Below are 13990 nucleotides of genomic sequence, written 5' to 3'. Positions count from 1 at the left end.
TACACACAATTATGTCAAATGTTTTAATTATGTTAACCTATACTTATATTCAATAATATTCCCTCCGTTTCTAAGTATAGGTCTTTTTAGATATTTAATTGGGTCTACACGTACTCTAGAGTGTAGATTCACTCATTTTGCTCCGTATGTAGTCCACATTGGAATATCTAAAAATACTTATATTTAGGAACGGAGGGAGTATTTTATAGTTACATGTATTTTCAGCTTTAGTTCTCATATTATTAATCTAAAATATTCATATTCATATACCCGAATCTTATTGAAGTATATTATAGGCAACTCCGGCAGCAACGAGCGGGGTGTCATCTAGTATACACATCTGAAGAGACTATATAGATATTTTCTATTGAAGAGGTAATTATATATATCCCATGTAAAAAAGCAATTATATCTCACTTATGCCTTGAGCCAAAATGAGTTCGTCGAATTAATTACTACACATACATAAGTATAAACTCGAGCTAGCGAAGTGGCCAAATATTACTTTCTGATCCATACAAGCAACAACACTAGAACATACGTACATATTTCCATATCATCATTAGCTAGTATTCCCTCCGTTCCTAAATATTTGTCTTTCTAGACATTTCAAATGACTACTACATACGGATGTATGTAGACATATTTTAGAGTGTAGATTCACTCATTTTGCTCCGTATGTAGTCACTTGTTGAAATGCCTAGAAAGACAAGTATTTAGGAACGGAGGGAGTACTACAACAAAACACCACCACCATACACCACTTGAGCATGCAAATGGTACAACACCCACTATACAGGGAAACATAAGTCGGTTCAAATAATGGTGTTTCCTAGGTAAAAAAAATGATGTTTCCTTTCCCGCCAAAAGCAGCCTTCTGAGAGAGTTACCACTCATGACGGAAACAGGACCAAGCAACGGTAACATTCATACTACAGAAGCCAAGGCAGAGCTCGCTGAGGCTAACACCAGACCTCTTTGCCTTAAAAGTTGCCCTGCCACTCTCAACAACTTGTTTCTCATCAACCCGATTGGCAGCGACATAAACGTTCAGAGACTCCACATGTCCAACAGAAACCACATGACGCGAGAGCTTGATCCTGCCATTGGCATCTACGGGCAACCCGTCATCTCCGGAATCAAGTAACTTGACTTTCAGGTCATCACGAGAACCGCTGCTGGCAGTGATCACGCTCCGGAAACTAGTTGGCCATGACCCATCAGTTAGTTTTACACAGATTGTAGCCTCTACGGAGCGGGTAACATGGTCGAAGGTAAGTTCCAATGTGCTGAGCCTACTACGGTAAAGACCGCTCAGAAAACGCCCGGTTCTGTGCACCAAAACAAGATCGCTCAGGTCTTTATCCTCGGCTCTAGTGGCGCCCTTGACTTTCAGGGAAACCTCAACGTAAGAAGGGTCCACCGACACGGCAATAGCTCGGCTAGGGCCGGTCAATGCAAGATATGGATCCTGCATGAGTGGAACAACAATGTACGTGAGTAATTATGCTCTATTTCATCAATAGTAAGACTGCATCAAGTGGATATAGTGCAACAGCCAACCTAATGTATTCCATATATATGAGAGCAAACAATTGATAGAGAAGGCAACTTGGAAAGGAAAACGGAGGGGTAAGAACATACAAACCTCTTCGGTGATGGTTTGACAGTTATTTCTCGAACGGTGAAAAATAATGTTGCGCATGTGATCCAAGTTGTCGCGAGCAGCAACGAGACCAAACACTTGCAGTGGCCAGCGTAAGCCCTCTTTGATTGCCGCGATCTTGTCATCTTGACCGACACCATCTGCAGAGTCTCCATGGCCTTGGGGCTGTCATCAGGAGCAGGGTACGTGTAACGCATGGCGGGGATAGATGCTGCATTGATCCATTAATACCAAGTTAATGAAAGAACGAAATAAGATTTATTTAAAAATACATATACTAGCTTTGTTCCATTTGATGTAGTTTCTATAGATTTTTTTAAAAAAAATACAAACTTTGTGAAAAGCTATAGAGAAATTCTGGAACGGAGGCAGGGAAGAAGAACGAGCTCTTACTGGTTTGAAGGAAGGTGCGGGAGCGACGGACGCTGCGGAAGGCGTACGATTTGTTCCAGTAACGGCGGAACCTGGAGGCGAACAGCTCCTCGTCGCACTGCGCCCACTCGGATTCCTGGTCCTCTAGCCGGCCCATCTCTCGCCGCTTCCCTCGCCTTGGCGGCTTCTTCGGCCATGACCCTGGCCGTCTCGGCGGCTTGTTCCGCCTCCACGGCTTTGGCGGCGGCCGTCTCGGCAGCTTCTTCGGCCTCTCGGGCTTTTGCTTCGGCTGTCCTGGCGGCTTGGACGGCCTCCCAGTTAGCTGCGACCGCGGCCAGAGGGGCGTTCGCCCTCGCCGTCTTGGTTGCCTCCGCGGCCTTGGCCCTGGCGGCCTTCGCCCTGGATCTCTTAGCCGTAGCCATCGCTGCAGCAGCTAGCTAGCGGCTTGCAGGCCGGATCGTCGGGCGAAAACAATCTAGTCTACAGTAGCTTCGATAGACTTTTTCTCAAGCCGTGAACTGGTGCACGCATGTATTTATAGCAGAACGTACGGGGCCGCTTGTGGGTTTCGTTTTAAATCCGACTCGGACGCCGAGTGCGTAAAGAAGTCCCGGGTCCGACGAATTGAGCAAAGAGCAAGCAAACTCGGAATTCCTCCTATGTCCCGCCCCACCCCCAATGGCGTCTACCACGGCCCAATGCGGCTACGGTTCAAATTTGGACTGAGTTTGTGTTCGGACGGACATGCCGCGGACGCCTGCGGCTTCCTTCACTTGTCCTCCTCTGGCCCACCTGTCGGTGGCATACAAATCAGTCCTGGCACTCAGAAGTGAAGTAGCAGTTGGCCACAACAAAGCTAACATCAGCCTGGCACTCAACATTCAGCTCACACGTACCGAAACGGGACAAACTAATCAGCACAAAAGCCTGCAGATGCCGACGCCACGTCGACGATTGCAAACAGGCGTACACACACATAAGTAGAGGGCTTGAAACTATCATGGAAACTAGAGCACTTCTTCTACAGGGGCTGCAAACGCTCCAGTCACTCCGCCAAGCCGGACGCGTCCCCCGTCACCGCCTGCAACTCCGGTCCTGCCTCGCCACCACGTCGCGAGGTTGAACAGCGCCCGGAGAGCCGCCACTGTGATGTCAGGGAGCTGCCCTTGGAACATGGCCACAAATTTGTCAATGGCTTCCTCTGTGACTTGCTGGCCTTCATCCACGGTGCCCATGCGCTGGCATAGCAGCTTCTCCGCCATCTTCGCAATCGGCATCTTTCTCCCCTTGGCTTGGAGACGCGGGCTGGAGCGAGCAAGGTTGAAGCCTACGACCCCAGCCAGCGTCTTCCTTCTCCTTGTCGGTGGTCTTGGCCTTGGGGAGGGCGAGCTTGGTGCAGCGAGCAGGGGTGACCGGCAGGCCACAAACAGGGGTGGCCGGCATTGCCAGCAACCGGGCTGACCGCCGGGACAAAGATCGGGGTGGCCGGCTCAGCTTCAGCTTCGGAGGAAGGAGATGGAGCAGCAGCTCCACTGTCTTGCACTGCAGGAGAGGACGGGATGATCTCGATGATGTCCAGGGTCGTGGTACGGGGAGGTGTTGGCGTCTGTGGAGCCAGAGCAGGGCACACAGCCGCCTGTCGTTGCTTGGCGCCAAAACAGGGAGTGATCCACTGCAGCCAAGAGTCCTCGCCTATCACGGAGGTGAGCTGAATCACGTCACAGGAGGTCGATCGTGGCAAGGAAGGGGACGAGCGGCCCCGGGTGTCTTCGTTGACCGGGCTAGCAACCTCTCCAGAGCGCCCAAGGCGTGTCGGGCAGTCTGCAGGGCGGTGACGGCCACGCCTACCAGAGGCTGGGATGACGGCGCCGTCCGGTAGGCGCTGGACTAGCTTGCTGTCGATGGAGCGTGCGTCAGGGGCCTCGTGACGGCGACGTCGCCCGTCGCAGCCAATTTTTGCAGTGGGCAAAACTATTCCATGGATGCAGGTATAGGCTAGCAGACTATGGTATCAAGACTGAATGTGCTGGAAGATAAGAACGGAACAACACATTACCTTGCGGAAGTCACCGGTTACATGGGCAACGACGCCCTCCTCGAGCGAGGACTTGCAGCGCTCATTGTAGGCGTGCCTGATAGCGAAGAGCTTCCCAGACCCGCGCGCTGACCTTGACTGGCCGAAGCTGGTTCTGAACACTTCTAACTAAAAAAAAAATATTGTCGACAAAGAATATGAACAGAGAAAATAAATGATAAAGGGCACCAGGAATATCTAAGAAATATGTAGCTATTTTGTATGTGAATATTTTTTTAGGTGGTTAAGGATTAAACCGATGCTTTGCTTGCAGATGGTATGCGACTGACATCAATGTGGCCCGTTGCAGGTAAACAAGATTCGCTAGGACACAATAAAAGGATAACATATATAAGGTGATAGAACTGAGACATGCATTGAAAAGAACCAAGATCCAATGGAAACCATTTTCCCCAGCCAGCGCTCTAATTTTTTTCTCAACTGTTTCCTCTACTCTTACAGTACTTGCTGAGGATCCTAGTAGAATTTACTGGGATCCCTAAATAAGTGAGTGGAGGAATGGCAACTTTGCAAGTAAAAATATCTCTACAATGACTTTGTTTATCAACAGATTGGCCAAAACAAAAAACTTCACATTTGTGGAAGTTGTTCGAAGGCCAGACAGTTGTTCAAACAGAGAGCTGTCTCTTCTCAAGAGTGTAACCAAATGAGCATCATCTTTATGAAGGCTTCATGGTAAAGTTGGTGCTGTTCTACGGGATCACAATGGTAAATTCATTGCCGCAGCGAATGAAAGACTGAACTTTTGTTATGACACGTTTTCTGCTGAAGCAATTGCCGTGAGATTTGGGCTAAATTTGGCACAAACCGTGTGCTGTAGCAAAATTGAGGTGGTCTCCGATAACGAAGAGGTTGTCAATGCTCTGAAGGAGGGAGGTTCCAGCTCAGTGGCAAGTGCCATTTTCGATGATTGTTATTACATGTCTTTAGATTTTAATCATGTTTTGTTTGATTCTTGTAACAGAGATAGTAATCAGGTTACCCATGAGATTGCCAAGTTGGCCAAGTTCTCTCCTAGTATCTGGATGGATTCACCTTCAGAGGTGATGAGCATCATCTTTATGAAGGCTCGACAACAACAGACATAATTGTACAGAGGTACTTCGAGTGAAGAATTGTTTTTGTTCTCTTTGCAAAAACAAATAAGCAGTAGGATAAAGAGTTAATTGACCTTGGTCAAACGTGTCTGACATTGTGATGCATGCATATGAATTTTTACTCTGATGCTGGCAGCAGAAAGTCACGAAAATAGGAGTAAGTTCCAACTGTGTCACGAACAATGAGAAAAGGTAGTGTGCTCAAGTGAACACCAGCAAATGACAGGGGCATATATTTAGAACTTTAGTCTTTGAAATATGCAAAACTGCTAGCTGGAAGTATATAGCAATAAGTCAACACAACTACTGGAGACGACAGACGCCAAAAGGGCATGGATAAAAACTCGCAGTGAAATCGAAACTACTGCTACTGCTAGGAGGAACCGAAATCTAGCCTTCAGTTGACACGCTGCCTCTTCTGGGGAACACCCTTGGACTGCTGGGGATTCAACTGCCGTTTTGCTTTCTCCCTCCGCCGCTGCCTCTCGTCTTCGCTGTCGTCTTCGCTGCCCATCTCCATGTCGGCATCCCTCGCCTTGCGCTCCATCTCGTCCCATGACTCGGCAGCGTCGTCGTCGTCATCTGAGCCAGCCGAGACAGCCTCATCCTCGCCAGAATCCACCACTGATTCGCTGTCGCTGTCTTCATCATCCGAATCAGAGGCTGACTCCGCATCAGAAGGTTCGTACTTATCATCGTCTGTCTCGGAATCCTCTGAATCTGAGTCAGTAGCATCTGGATTCAAGAATTCCCACCTGTCATTTGTGTCACAACCTGGCTCGTCCAGCTTCTTGAGGACCATTCGCCAGTTAAGGTTCAGCTTCGATTCATAGTACTTCAAGTTGCAGTCATTAAGCCAATCTTTGATCTTATCAAGAGATGCCATTGGAATGACCTCTATGCGGACAACATCTCGCTTTAAATCTTGAAATACAAACACCATGTCAAAGGATTTCTGCCCCAGGGCCACCCTTTCCAAGCATACTATCTCGACCTCCCTCAGCGAAGTCACAAGAAACGGTGATTCAACAAGCTGCACCAGGCAACTTGGAGTAGGAACTATAAAACAAGTTGTTCTGCCATGGACTCCATTGAAGCCAAGCTTCTGTGATGGCCTTCCAAAATGTAAGCCGAGCTGCTGAAATCTTGGCTGGGACCAAACAGAAACAACCCTTTTCACAAACAGCTCAAACTGTCCATTTATTTTCTTCCTTCGTGCCCTGTCGCGCTGCTCTTCCTCAATCTCATCAGGATCCCGTGCTGAACAGCGCTTAAGACCTCCAACCGAGTCCACAACATCCATCACTTCAGTGTAGAACTGCACATCTCTAGTCTTCTTGTTGCCCACCATGATTTCATTGTACAGATGGAAGTGGAGCAGCGTTATCATGTCTCTCTCAGCTGGCTGGAAGAAGGCATGTTTTATGTTGCTGAACATAATATCCACCTTTTCAGTTTTCGATGCAGAATATTGAAAACCATTGACATGGGCCACCAAAGTTCCAGCGACCTTCCGCCCACAGCCACCAAATGATGGCCGTATCCACAAATCAGGAAACTGAATCCATCCCTCTTCATTCCGTCACATAGTTGAAGCCTTTCCTGACTAACCAAGCTCGCTCTCCTAGCTCTTTCAGTGACTCCTTTTTGAACAGTCTTCACCGATTTAATAACCTCTTCAGCATGACTTCTGTTTTTTGAGAGGAAGGTGACTGCTTTCAAAAAAATAAGGTTCTGCAAGCGGGGATCTTGAAGACCAGAAGCAGTGCCAGGAACATTAAATGTAATGCTGACATAAACTCCACTGCTGCTTTCCCCACGAATTTCTGCTTTTTTTATGGTACAAACATGAAAGGGAACAGTAACTCCATATATTGGTAACAGGATAGCCTCATTCTGTTTGTCCACCTGAATAATGTCCAGTCGATTGGAAACAGGCACATCATTTGCATTCTTATATGCAACCAGTTCATCCATAGCTCTGGAACGACCAAGTCCCTCCAACAACTTATGATCAGCAACGTCACTTCTCACTGCTGCCTCACTAGTTTTCTTCTTTAAGATTTCTGACTGAAGCTGTTTCCTAAGGTCCTCCTTAGGTGTCCTGCTATGGGATCGCAGATTTTCTCTCAATGGATTTAGCACTGGTTTAACCGGGACCAAAACATTTGCTTTCGGAGCTTGTTTCACAGCAGCTAATCCTGCATTTTCCTCATCAAATAAGTAGAAGGCATCGCTGTCAGCCTTGGAGATAAAAGATGTCAAGACTTTTGGATTTTCCTTGCAGACCAGAACAGTGTCAGCCAGCCATAGGGAGAATTCCTTGGTCTTCTCATTGTTGGTCTTGTCTATAAGGTTTTGAAACCCAAGTGAAACATTGAAAATCATCCCTTCCTTTAGCGTCCGGTCATTTTTCTCACTCAAGGACAGCCAAGATTCACGGAACTCGATGCCCATTCCTGTTCCAGCTGACTTGGTAAGGAAAGGAATTAGTTCAGGAGCTTTGTCCCTGATCACAGTAACTGCAGCCTGGTAACTGGAACAACACTTGCTACCTGGTGTCAAAGCAGCAATAGCAGCATCATGCGCCTGACTGAGGACTTTATATGCATTGCATTTTTCTGCATTACAATCAATCAGGAAGGTTCTTGCGACATTTGAGCAGTAGCCACTGTACTTGGCTCCCAGAGCACAGATGATGACGCTTCCAGAATCATAGTGCAGATCATCATCATTGCTAGAAGCAGATGGCCTAAGGTCATACTTGCCTCCACTTTGAAAAACGGGTGGGTAGCATATGTCAACATTATCTGCCTTCAGTTTAACATCTACATTCATTGGGGAAAGTAGTATCTTCTCTGTCAGAACCATCAGCTTTGAATGTGCTATCTTCTTTTCATCCTCTATGATCTTCTCCACCTTAGAAACTACATACTTCCGCATAACCGAAGCAGCCAAAAATGCAGCCTTCTTCACATACATAATCTCGGTGACATCTTTCACAGCAAGAAGTTCAGAGATGCCACTTGACACATCAAAAAGCTTTAACCTTGATCTGTGCAGCTTTTCAGACCATGCTTCAAGAAACTTGCCTTCAGGCATTAAGTCAGATCCATCATCGCCCTTTTTCTGAATATGCAACACGATATCAACATCGGCTTCTTTAGAAACAAGCATCTTCAAAGGTTTAAGCACATCACTGTCCTTCTGGCTGCACAGGAAATGAATCTGCCTACTGAGAAAGACCATTATAGTTTCTGGGAACTGATGACCAAAAAACCACGTGCTCAAGGCTAATGATTTCTGATATCGAATATCTTCAGAGGGTGGAGGAGTAGCAACAGCAATTGCACACGAAGATCCCCATATCTCAGTCCCATCCTCCTTCCAGTGCCGATAAAACTTCATCATACATTTGATGAAGTTTTCTGGACTGACTGCAGGAGAAGACCCAGTAACAGAAGCCGGTGTTCTATCCAATGCTTCAATAATAGCCATTTAATAACCAAAATACCTTCAAAAACAAGATGTGAGTACAGTATGAACCAAAAAATCATTAAGAACGAGCAGGTTAGTAAGCTACGAGAACAGTACACAATATATGGAAATTTGCAAGCATACAATGTCAATCAGCATTCTTAGTGATCTACTTGTATTTTGTTCTAGCAGTTTAAATTTCTGACAACTTTATCATCCAATTGGTACAAAGCTGGGCTATGCTACAGTAAGACCATCTTACTATGATTATCCCACAGAAAAGGAAGCAACAAGTAGATTTTCAATCAGCATTCTTAGTCATCAACTTGTATTTTGTTCTAGAAGTTTAAATTTCTGACAACGTTACCAACCAATAGGTACAAAGCTGGGCTATGCTGCATTTTTTAAATTGCTATAAGTATTTATATATAACTCAATGGAAGATCCTAAGCATTCAGTACGAAATCAAATTCATAATAAGCACTGAAAATTAACTAGAGCTAGCTACAGAAACATATCATGATAGATTTAGATGGAATAAATTTTTGTTGTTTCTAAGTATCTTAATCATAGATTTTCAAAAACGTTTTAGTTTTCTTGACATACCACAGGTACCAAATTTGTTGTGATTATTTTACAGATCTCAACTCAAATTGGCTATCCGGATTAATTTTGACAATGAATAGATTAATCAACTGCAAGAGATAAGCTTTCACAGTTTTCCTAAATTAAGATTGAAGATTATAATCGACAGATTAGTTTAGTCTAGGTATTCTCAGATTCTTTTAGTCTCAAGCTAACTCCAATTTCTTGTTAAACAATATCAGATTAGATGCAGCTTACAGTGTTTTTTCTTCAAATCTAAAAAAAATGGTTTGCAACGAAAAAGTTAACCACCTAAATTCATAAATTATGGCAGCAAGCATGTGGAATCAGAAAGAAAATTTAGATGGAATCAATTTCCGTTTTTTAGATTTCTTGACATACCACAGGTACCAAATTTGTTGTGATTGTTCTACAGATCGCAACTCTAATTGGTTATTCGGAGTAATTTCGGCAAAGAATAGATTGATCAACTGCTAGAGATAAGCTTTCACAGTTTTCATAAATTAAGATTGAAGATTATAATCGACAGATTAGTTTAGTCTAGGTATTCTCAGTATCGTTTAGTCTCAAGCCAACTCCAATTTCTTGTTAAACAATATCAGATTAGATGCAGATTACAGTGTTCTTTCTTCAAATCTAAACAATTTGGTTTGCAACGAAAAAGTGGAACCACCTAATTCATAAATTATAGAAGCAAGTATGTGGAATCAGAAAGAAAATTTAGATGGAATCAATTTTTGGTTTTAGATTTCTTGACATAGCAGAGGTACCAAATTTGTTGCGATTGTTCTACAGATCGCAACTCTAATTGGTTATTCGGAGTAATTTCGGCAAAGAATAGATTGATCAACTGCTAGAGATAAGCTTTCACAGTTTTCATAAATTAAGATTGAAGATTATAATCGACAGATTAGTTTAGTCTAGGTATTCTCAGTATCGTTTAGTCTCAAGCCAACTCCAATTTCTTGTTAAACAATATCAGATTAGATGCAGATTACAGTGTTCTTTCTTCAAATCTAAACAATTTGGTTTGCAACGAAAAAGTGGAACCACCTAATTCATAAATTATAGAAGCAAGTATGTGGAATCAGAAAGAAAATTTAGATGGAATCAATTTTTGTTTTTTAGATTTCTTGACATAGAACAGGTACCAAATTTGTTGTGATTGTTCTACAGATCACAACTCTAATTGGTTATTCGGAGTAATTTCGGCAAAGAATAGATTGATCAACTGCTAGAGATAAGCTTTCACAGTTTTCATAAATTAAGATTGAAGATTATAATCGACGGATTAGTTTAGTCTAGGTATTCTCAGTATCGTTTAGTCTCAAGCCAACTCCAATTTCTTGTTAAACAATATCAGATTAGATGCAGATTACAGTGTTCTTTCTTCAAATCTAAACAATTTGGTTTGCAACGAAAAAGTGGAACCACCTAATTCATAAATTATAGAAGCAAGTATGTGGAATCAGAAAGAAAATTTACATGGAATCAATTTTTGGTTTTAGATTTCTTGACATAGAACAGGTACCAAATTTGTTGTGATTGTTCTACAGATCGCAACTCTAATTGGTTATTCTGATTAATTTCGGCAAAAAAATAGATCAATCAAGTGCTGGAAGATATGATTCTTTCAACGTTTCATAAATTTAGATTGAAGATTATATCGGCGGATAACAGATTAGTTTAGTTTAGCTATTTTTCAGATTCGTTTAGTCTCGAGCCAACTCGAGATCTCTTGTTATGCTATTTTTACACCGGAATTCGCAAGCATTGAGGCACCAATTCGATAAGAACAATCCTAAATTCACGAACAGCAATGAAGAATCGACATGATCAAGCACAAGAAACGCGGAAGAAATTTACCTAGGACGATCCGTCGAGTTTGTTCGCAGAATCAGGGACCTCCGGCAGCCAATGCTAGCGGGGAAAGCCGCCAACGAAAGCCTCCGATCTCGGCGTTTCTTGGAACCGCACCGCCTCTTCGCAGAACCGCAGCGACTGCCTCGATCGCAATAGGGGAAGCGCCTGGGCGCGGGCGGGCGCGCGCCCAGGGGCTTATATAGGCCCCAGCCCGCACCGACCAGGATACGAGCGCGCCCGAGGCGGCGCGTGGTGGGCCCGGCCGGGCCGTCGAGGCGGGCGACGGAGCGGACCCCGGCCGAGACTGCGTGTGAGCCAGCGGCGGGGCCTGGGTTGTCCGGACGCGTGCCGGCGGTCGGCGTCGGCATGGCGGCGGGTAGGGCAGGCTGCCGGAGTGGAGGCGCCGGGGCGGGGGAGGAGAGCCGTGCGAGAGGAGGGAAGGGTGGTCCTGAATCAGCGGAGTTTCGTTTTGGTTCAGTTTCCCTCGTTCTAGTCGGCATCGGGTCGGTGGGTGTTCTTTGTCCAAACCTGTCCAGATGGGCAGGCCTAAATAAATATTATTTGGTGTTTGCGTTGAGCATAAATATGATTGGATCATGTTTATTGCAATACAGTTATTCATGTAAGTTAGAGAATAATTGTTGTTCTGTTTACATGAATAAATCCTTCTATGGTCACACACCCAATGAAAATGGTTTGTTGGATCTCGATCGTGGTGATACACATTTTCATAATATTGAAACCAAAAAATGTAAAGTTAATAATGATAGTGCAACTTATTTATGGCACTGCCGTTTAGGTCATATTGGTGTAAAGCGCATGAAGAAAATTCATGCCGATGGGCTTTTGGAATCACTTGATTATGAATCAGTTGATGCTTGCGAACCATGCCTCATGGGCAAGATGACTAAGACTCCGTTCTCCAGAACAATGGAGCGAGCAACAGATTTGTTGGAAATCATACATACTGATGTATGTGGTCCCATGAATATTGAGGCTCGCGACAGGTATCATAATTTTTGATCTTCACGGATGATTTGAGCAGATATGAGTATATCTACTTGATGAAACACAAGTCTGAAACATTTGAAAAGTTCAAAGTATTTTATAGTAAAGTGGAGAATCATCGTAACAAGAAAATAAAAGTTTCTATGATATGATCGCAGAAGTAAAATATTTGAGTTAACGAGTTTGGCCTTCAGTTAAAACAATGTGAAATAGTTTCACTACTCACGCCACCTGGAACACCACAGTGTAATGGTGTGTCCGAACGTCATAACCATACTTTATTAGATATAGTGCGATCTATGATGTCTCTTACCGATTACCACTATCGTTTTGGGGTTATGCATTAGAGACAGCTACATTCACGTTAAATAGGGCACCATCTAAATCTGTTGAGACGACACCGTATGAACTGTGGTTTGGCGAGAAACCTAAGCTGTCGTTTCTTAAAGTTTGGGACTGCGATGCTTATGTGAAAAAGTTTCAACATGATAAGCTCGAACCCAAATCGGAGAAGTAAATCTTCATAGGATACCCAAAAGAAAATGTTGGGTACACCTTCTATCACAGATCCGAAGGCAAGATATTCATTGCTGAGAATGGATCCTTTCTAGAGAAGGAGTTTCTCTCGAAAAAAGTGAGTGGGAGGAAAGTAGAACTTGATGAGGTAACTGTACCTGCTCCCTTATTGGAAAATAGTTCATCACAGAAATCTGTTCCTGTGACTACTACACCAATTAGTGAGGAAGCTAATGATGATGATCATGTAACTTCAGATCAAGTTACTACCGAACCTCGTAGGTAAACCAGAGTGAGATCCGCACTAGAGTGGTACGGTAATCCTGTTCTAGAGGTCATGTTACTTGATCATGACGAACCTACGAACTATGAGGAAGCGATGATGAGCCCAAATTCCGTGAAATGGCTTGAGGCCATGAAATCTGAGATGAGATCCATGTATGAGAGCAAAGTATGGACTTTGATTGACTTGCCCAATGATTGGTGAGCCATTGAGATTAAATGGATCTTCAAGAGGAAGACGGACGCTGATAGTAGTGTTACCATCTACAAAGCTAGAATTGTCGCAAAAAGGTTTTTGACAAGTTCAAAGTGTTGACTACGATGAGAGTTTCTCACTCGTATCTATGTTTAAGTCTGTCCGAATCATGTTAGCAATTGCCGCTTTTTATGATTATGAAATTTGGCAGATGGATGTCAAAACTGCATTCCTGAATGGATTTCTGGAAGAAGAGTTGTATATGATGCAACCGGAAGGTTTTGTCGATCCAAATGGAGCTAACAAAGTGTGCAAGCTCCAGCGATCCATTTATGGATTGGTGCAAGCCTCTCGGAGTTGGAATAAACACTTTGATAAGTTGATCAAAGCATATAGTTTTATACAGACTTGTGGTGAAGCATGTATTTACAAGAAAGTGAGTGGGAGCACTACAGCATTTCTGATAAGTATATGTGTATGACATATTGTTGATCGGAGATAATGTAGATTTATTCTGCAAAGCATAAAGGAATATTTGAAGGGAGTTTTTCAAAGAAAGACCTCGGTGAAGCTGCTTACACATTGAGCATCAAGATCTATAGAGATAGATCAAGACGCTTGATAAGTTTTTCAATGAGTACATACCTTGACAAGATTTTGAAGTAGTTCAAAATGGAACAGTCAAAGAAGGAGTTCTTGCGTGTGTTACAAGGTGTGAAGTTGAGTAAGACTCAAAACCCGACCACGGCAGAAGATAGAGAGAGAATGAAAGTCATTCCCTATGCCTCAGCCATAGGTTCTATAAAGTATGC

The 13990-nt window shown here is 43.8% G+C and overlaps 1 protein-coding gene and 1 pseudogene across 1 annotated transcript; both read right to left on the bottom strand.

The window, feature by feature from the left end:
- Positions 1-794: 794 nt before the first annotated feature.
- On the bottom strand, positions 795-2382 carry LOC119328512 (annotated as a pseudogene).
- A 3110-nt stretch (positions 2383-5492) lies between these two features.
- LOC119328547 (FACT complex subunit SPT16-like) lies at positions 5493-8732 on the bottom strand. Its single transcript, XM_037601526.1, has 2 exons — positions 6842-8732; positions 5493-6788 (listed from the first exon to the last, which is right to left on the bottom strand). Exons 1-2 carry the CDS (start codon positions 8726-8728, stop codon positions 5628-5630), a joined length of 3048 nt encoding a protein of 1015 aa, XP_037457423.1. The 5' UTR covers positions 8729-8732; the 3' UTR covers positions 5493-5627.
- Positions 8733-13990: the final 5258 nt, after the last annotated feature.

The sequence above is a fragment of the Triticum dicoccoides genome, chromosome 7A (assembly GCF_002162155.2).
Source record: "Triticum dicoccoides isolate Atlit2015 ecotype Zavitan chromosome 7A, WEW_v2.0, whole genome shotgun sequence".
NCBI lineage: Eukaryota > Viridiplantae > Streptophyta > Magnoliopsida > Poales > Poaceae > Triticum > Triticum dicoccoides.
Note: the sequence above shows the minus strand (reverse complement) of the source record. Positions and strands in the feature narration are given on the sequence as shown.

Excerpts from the sequence above, each read along its gene's own strand:
- LOC119328547 (XM_037601526.1), bottom strand. The coding sequence starts at position 8,728 with ATGGCTATTATTGAAGCATTGGATAGAACACCGGCTTCTGTTACTGGG. Across the intron at positions 6,789-6,841 it reads GAGCTAGGAGAGCGAGCTTG|TTTCCTGATTTGTGGATACG; the intron begins GTTAGTCAGGAA and ends GGATGGATTCAG.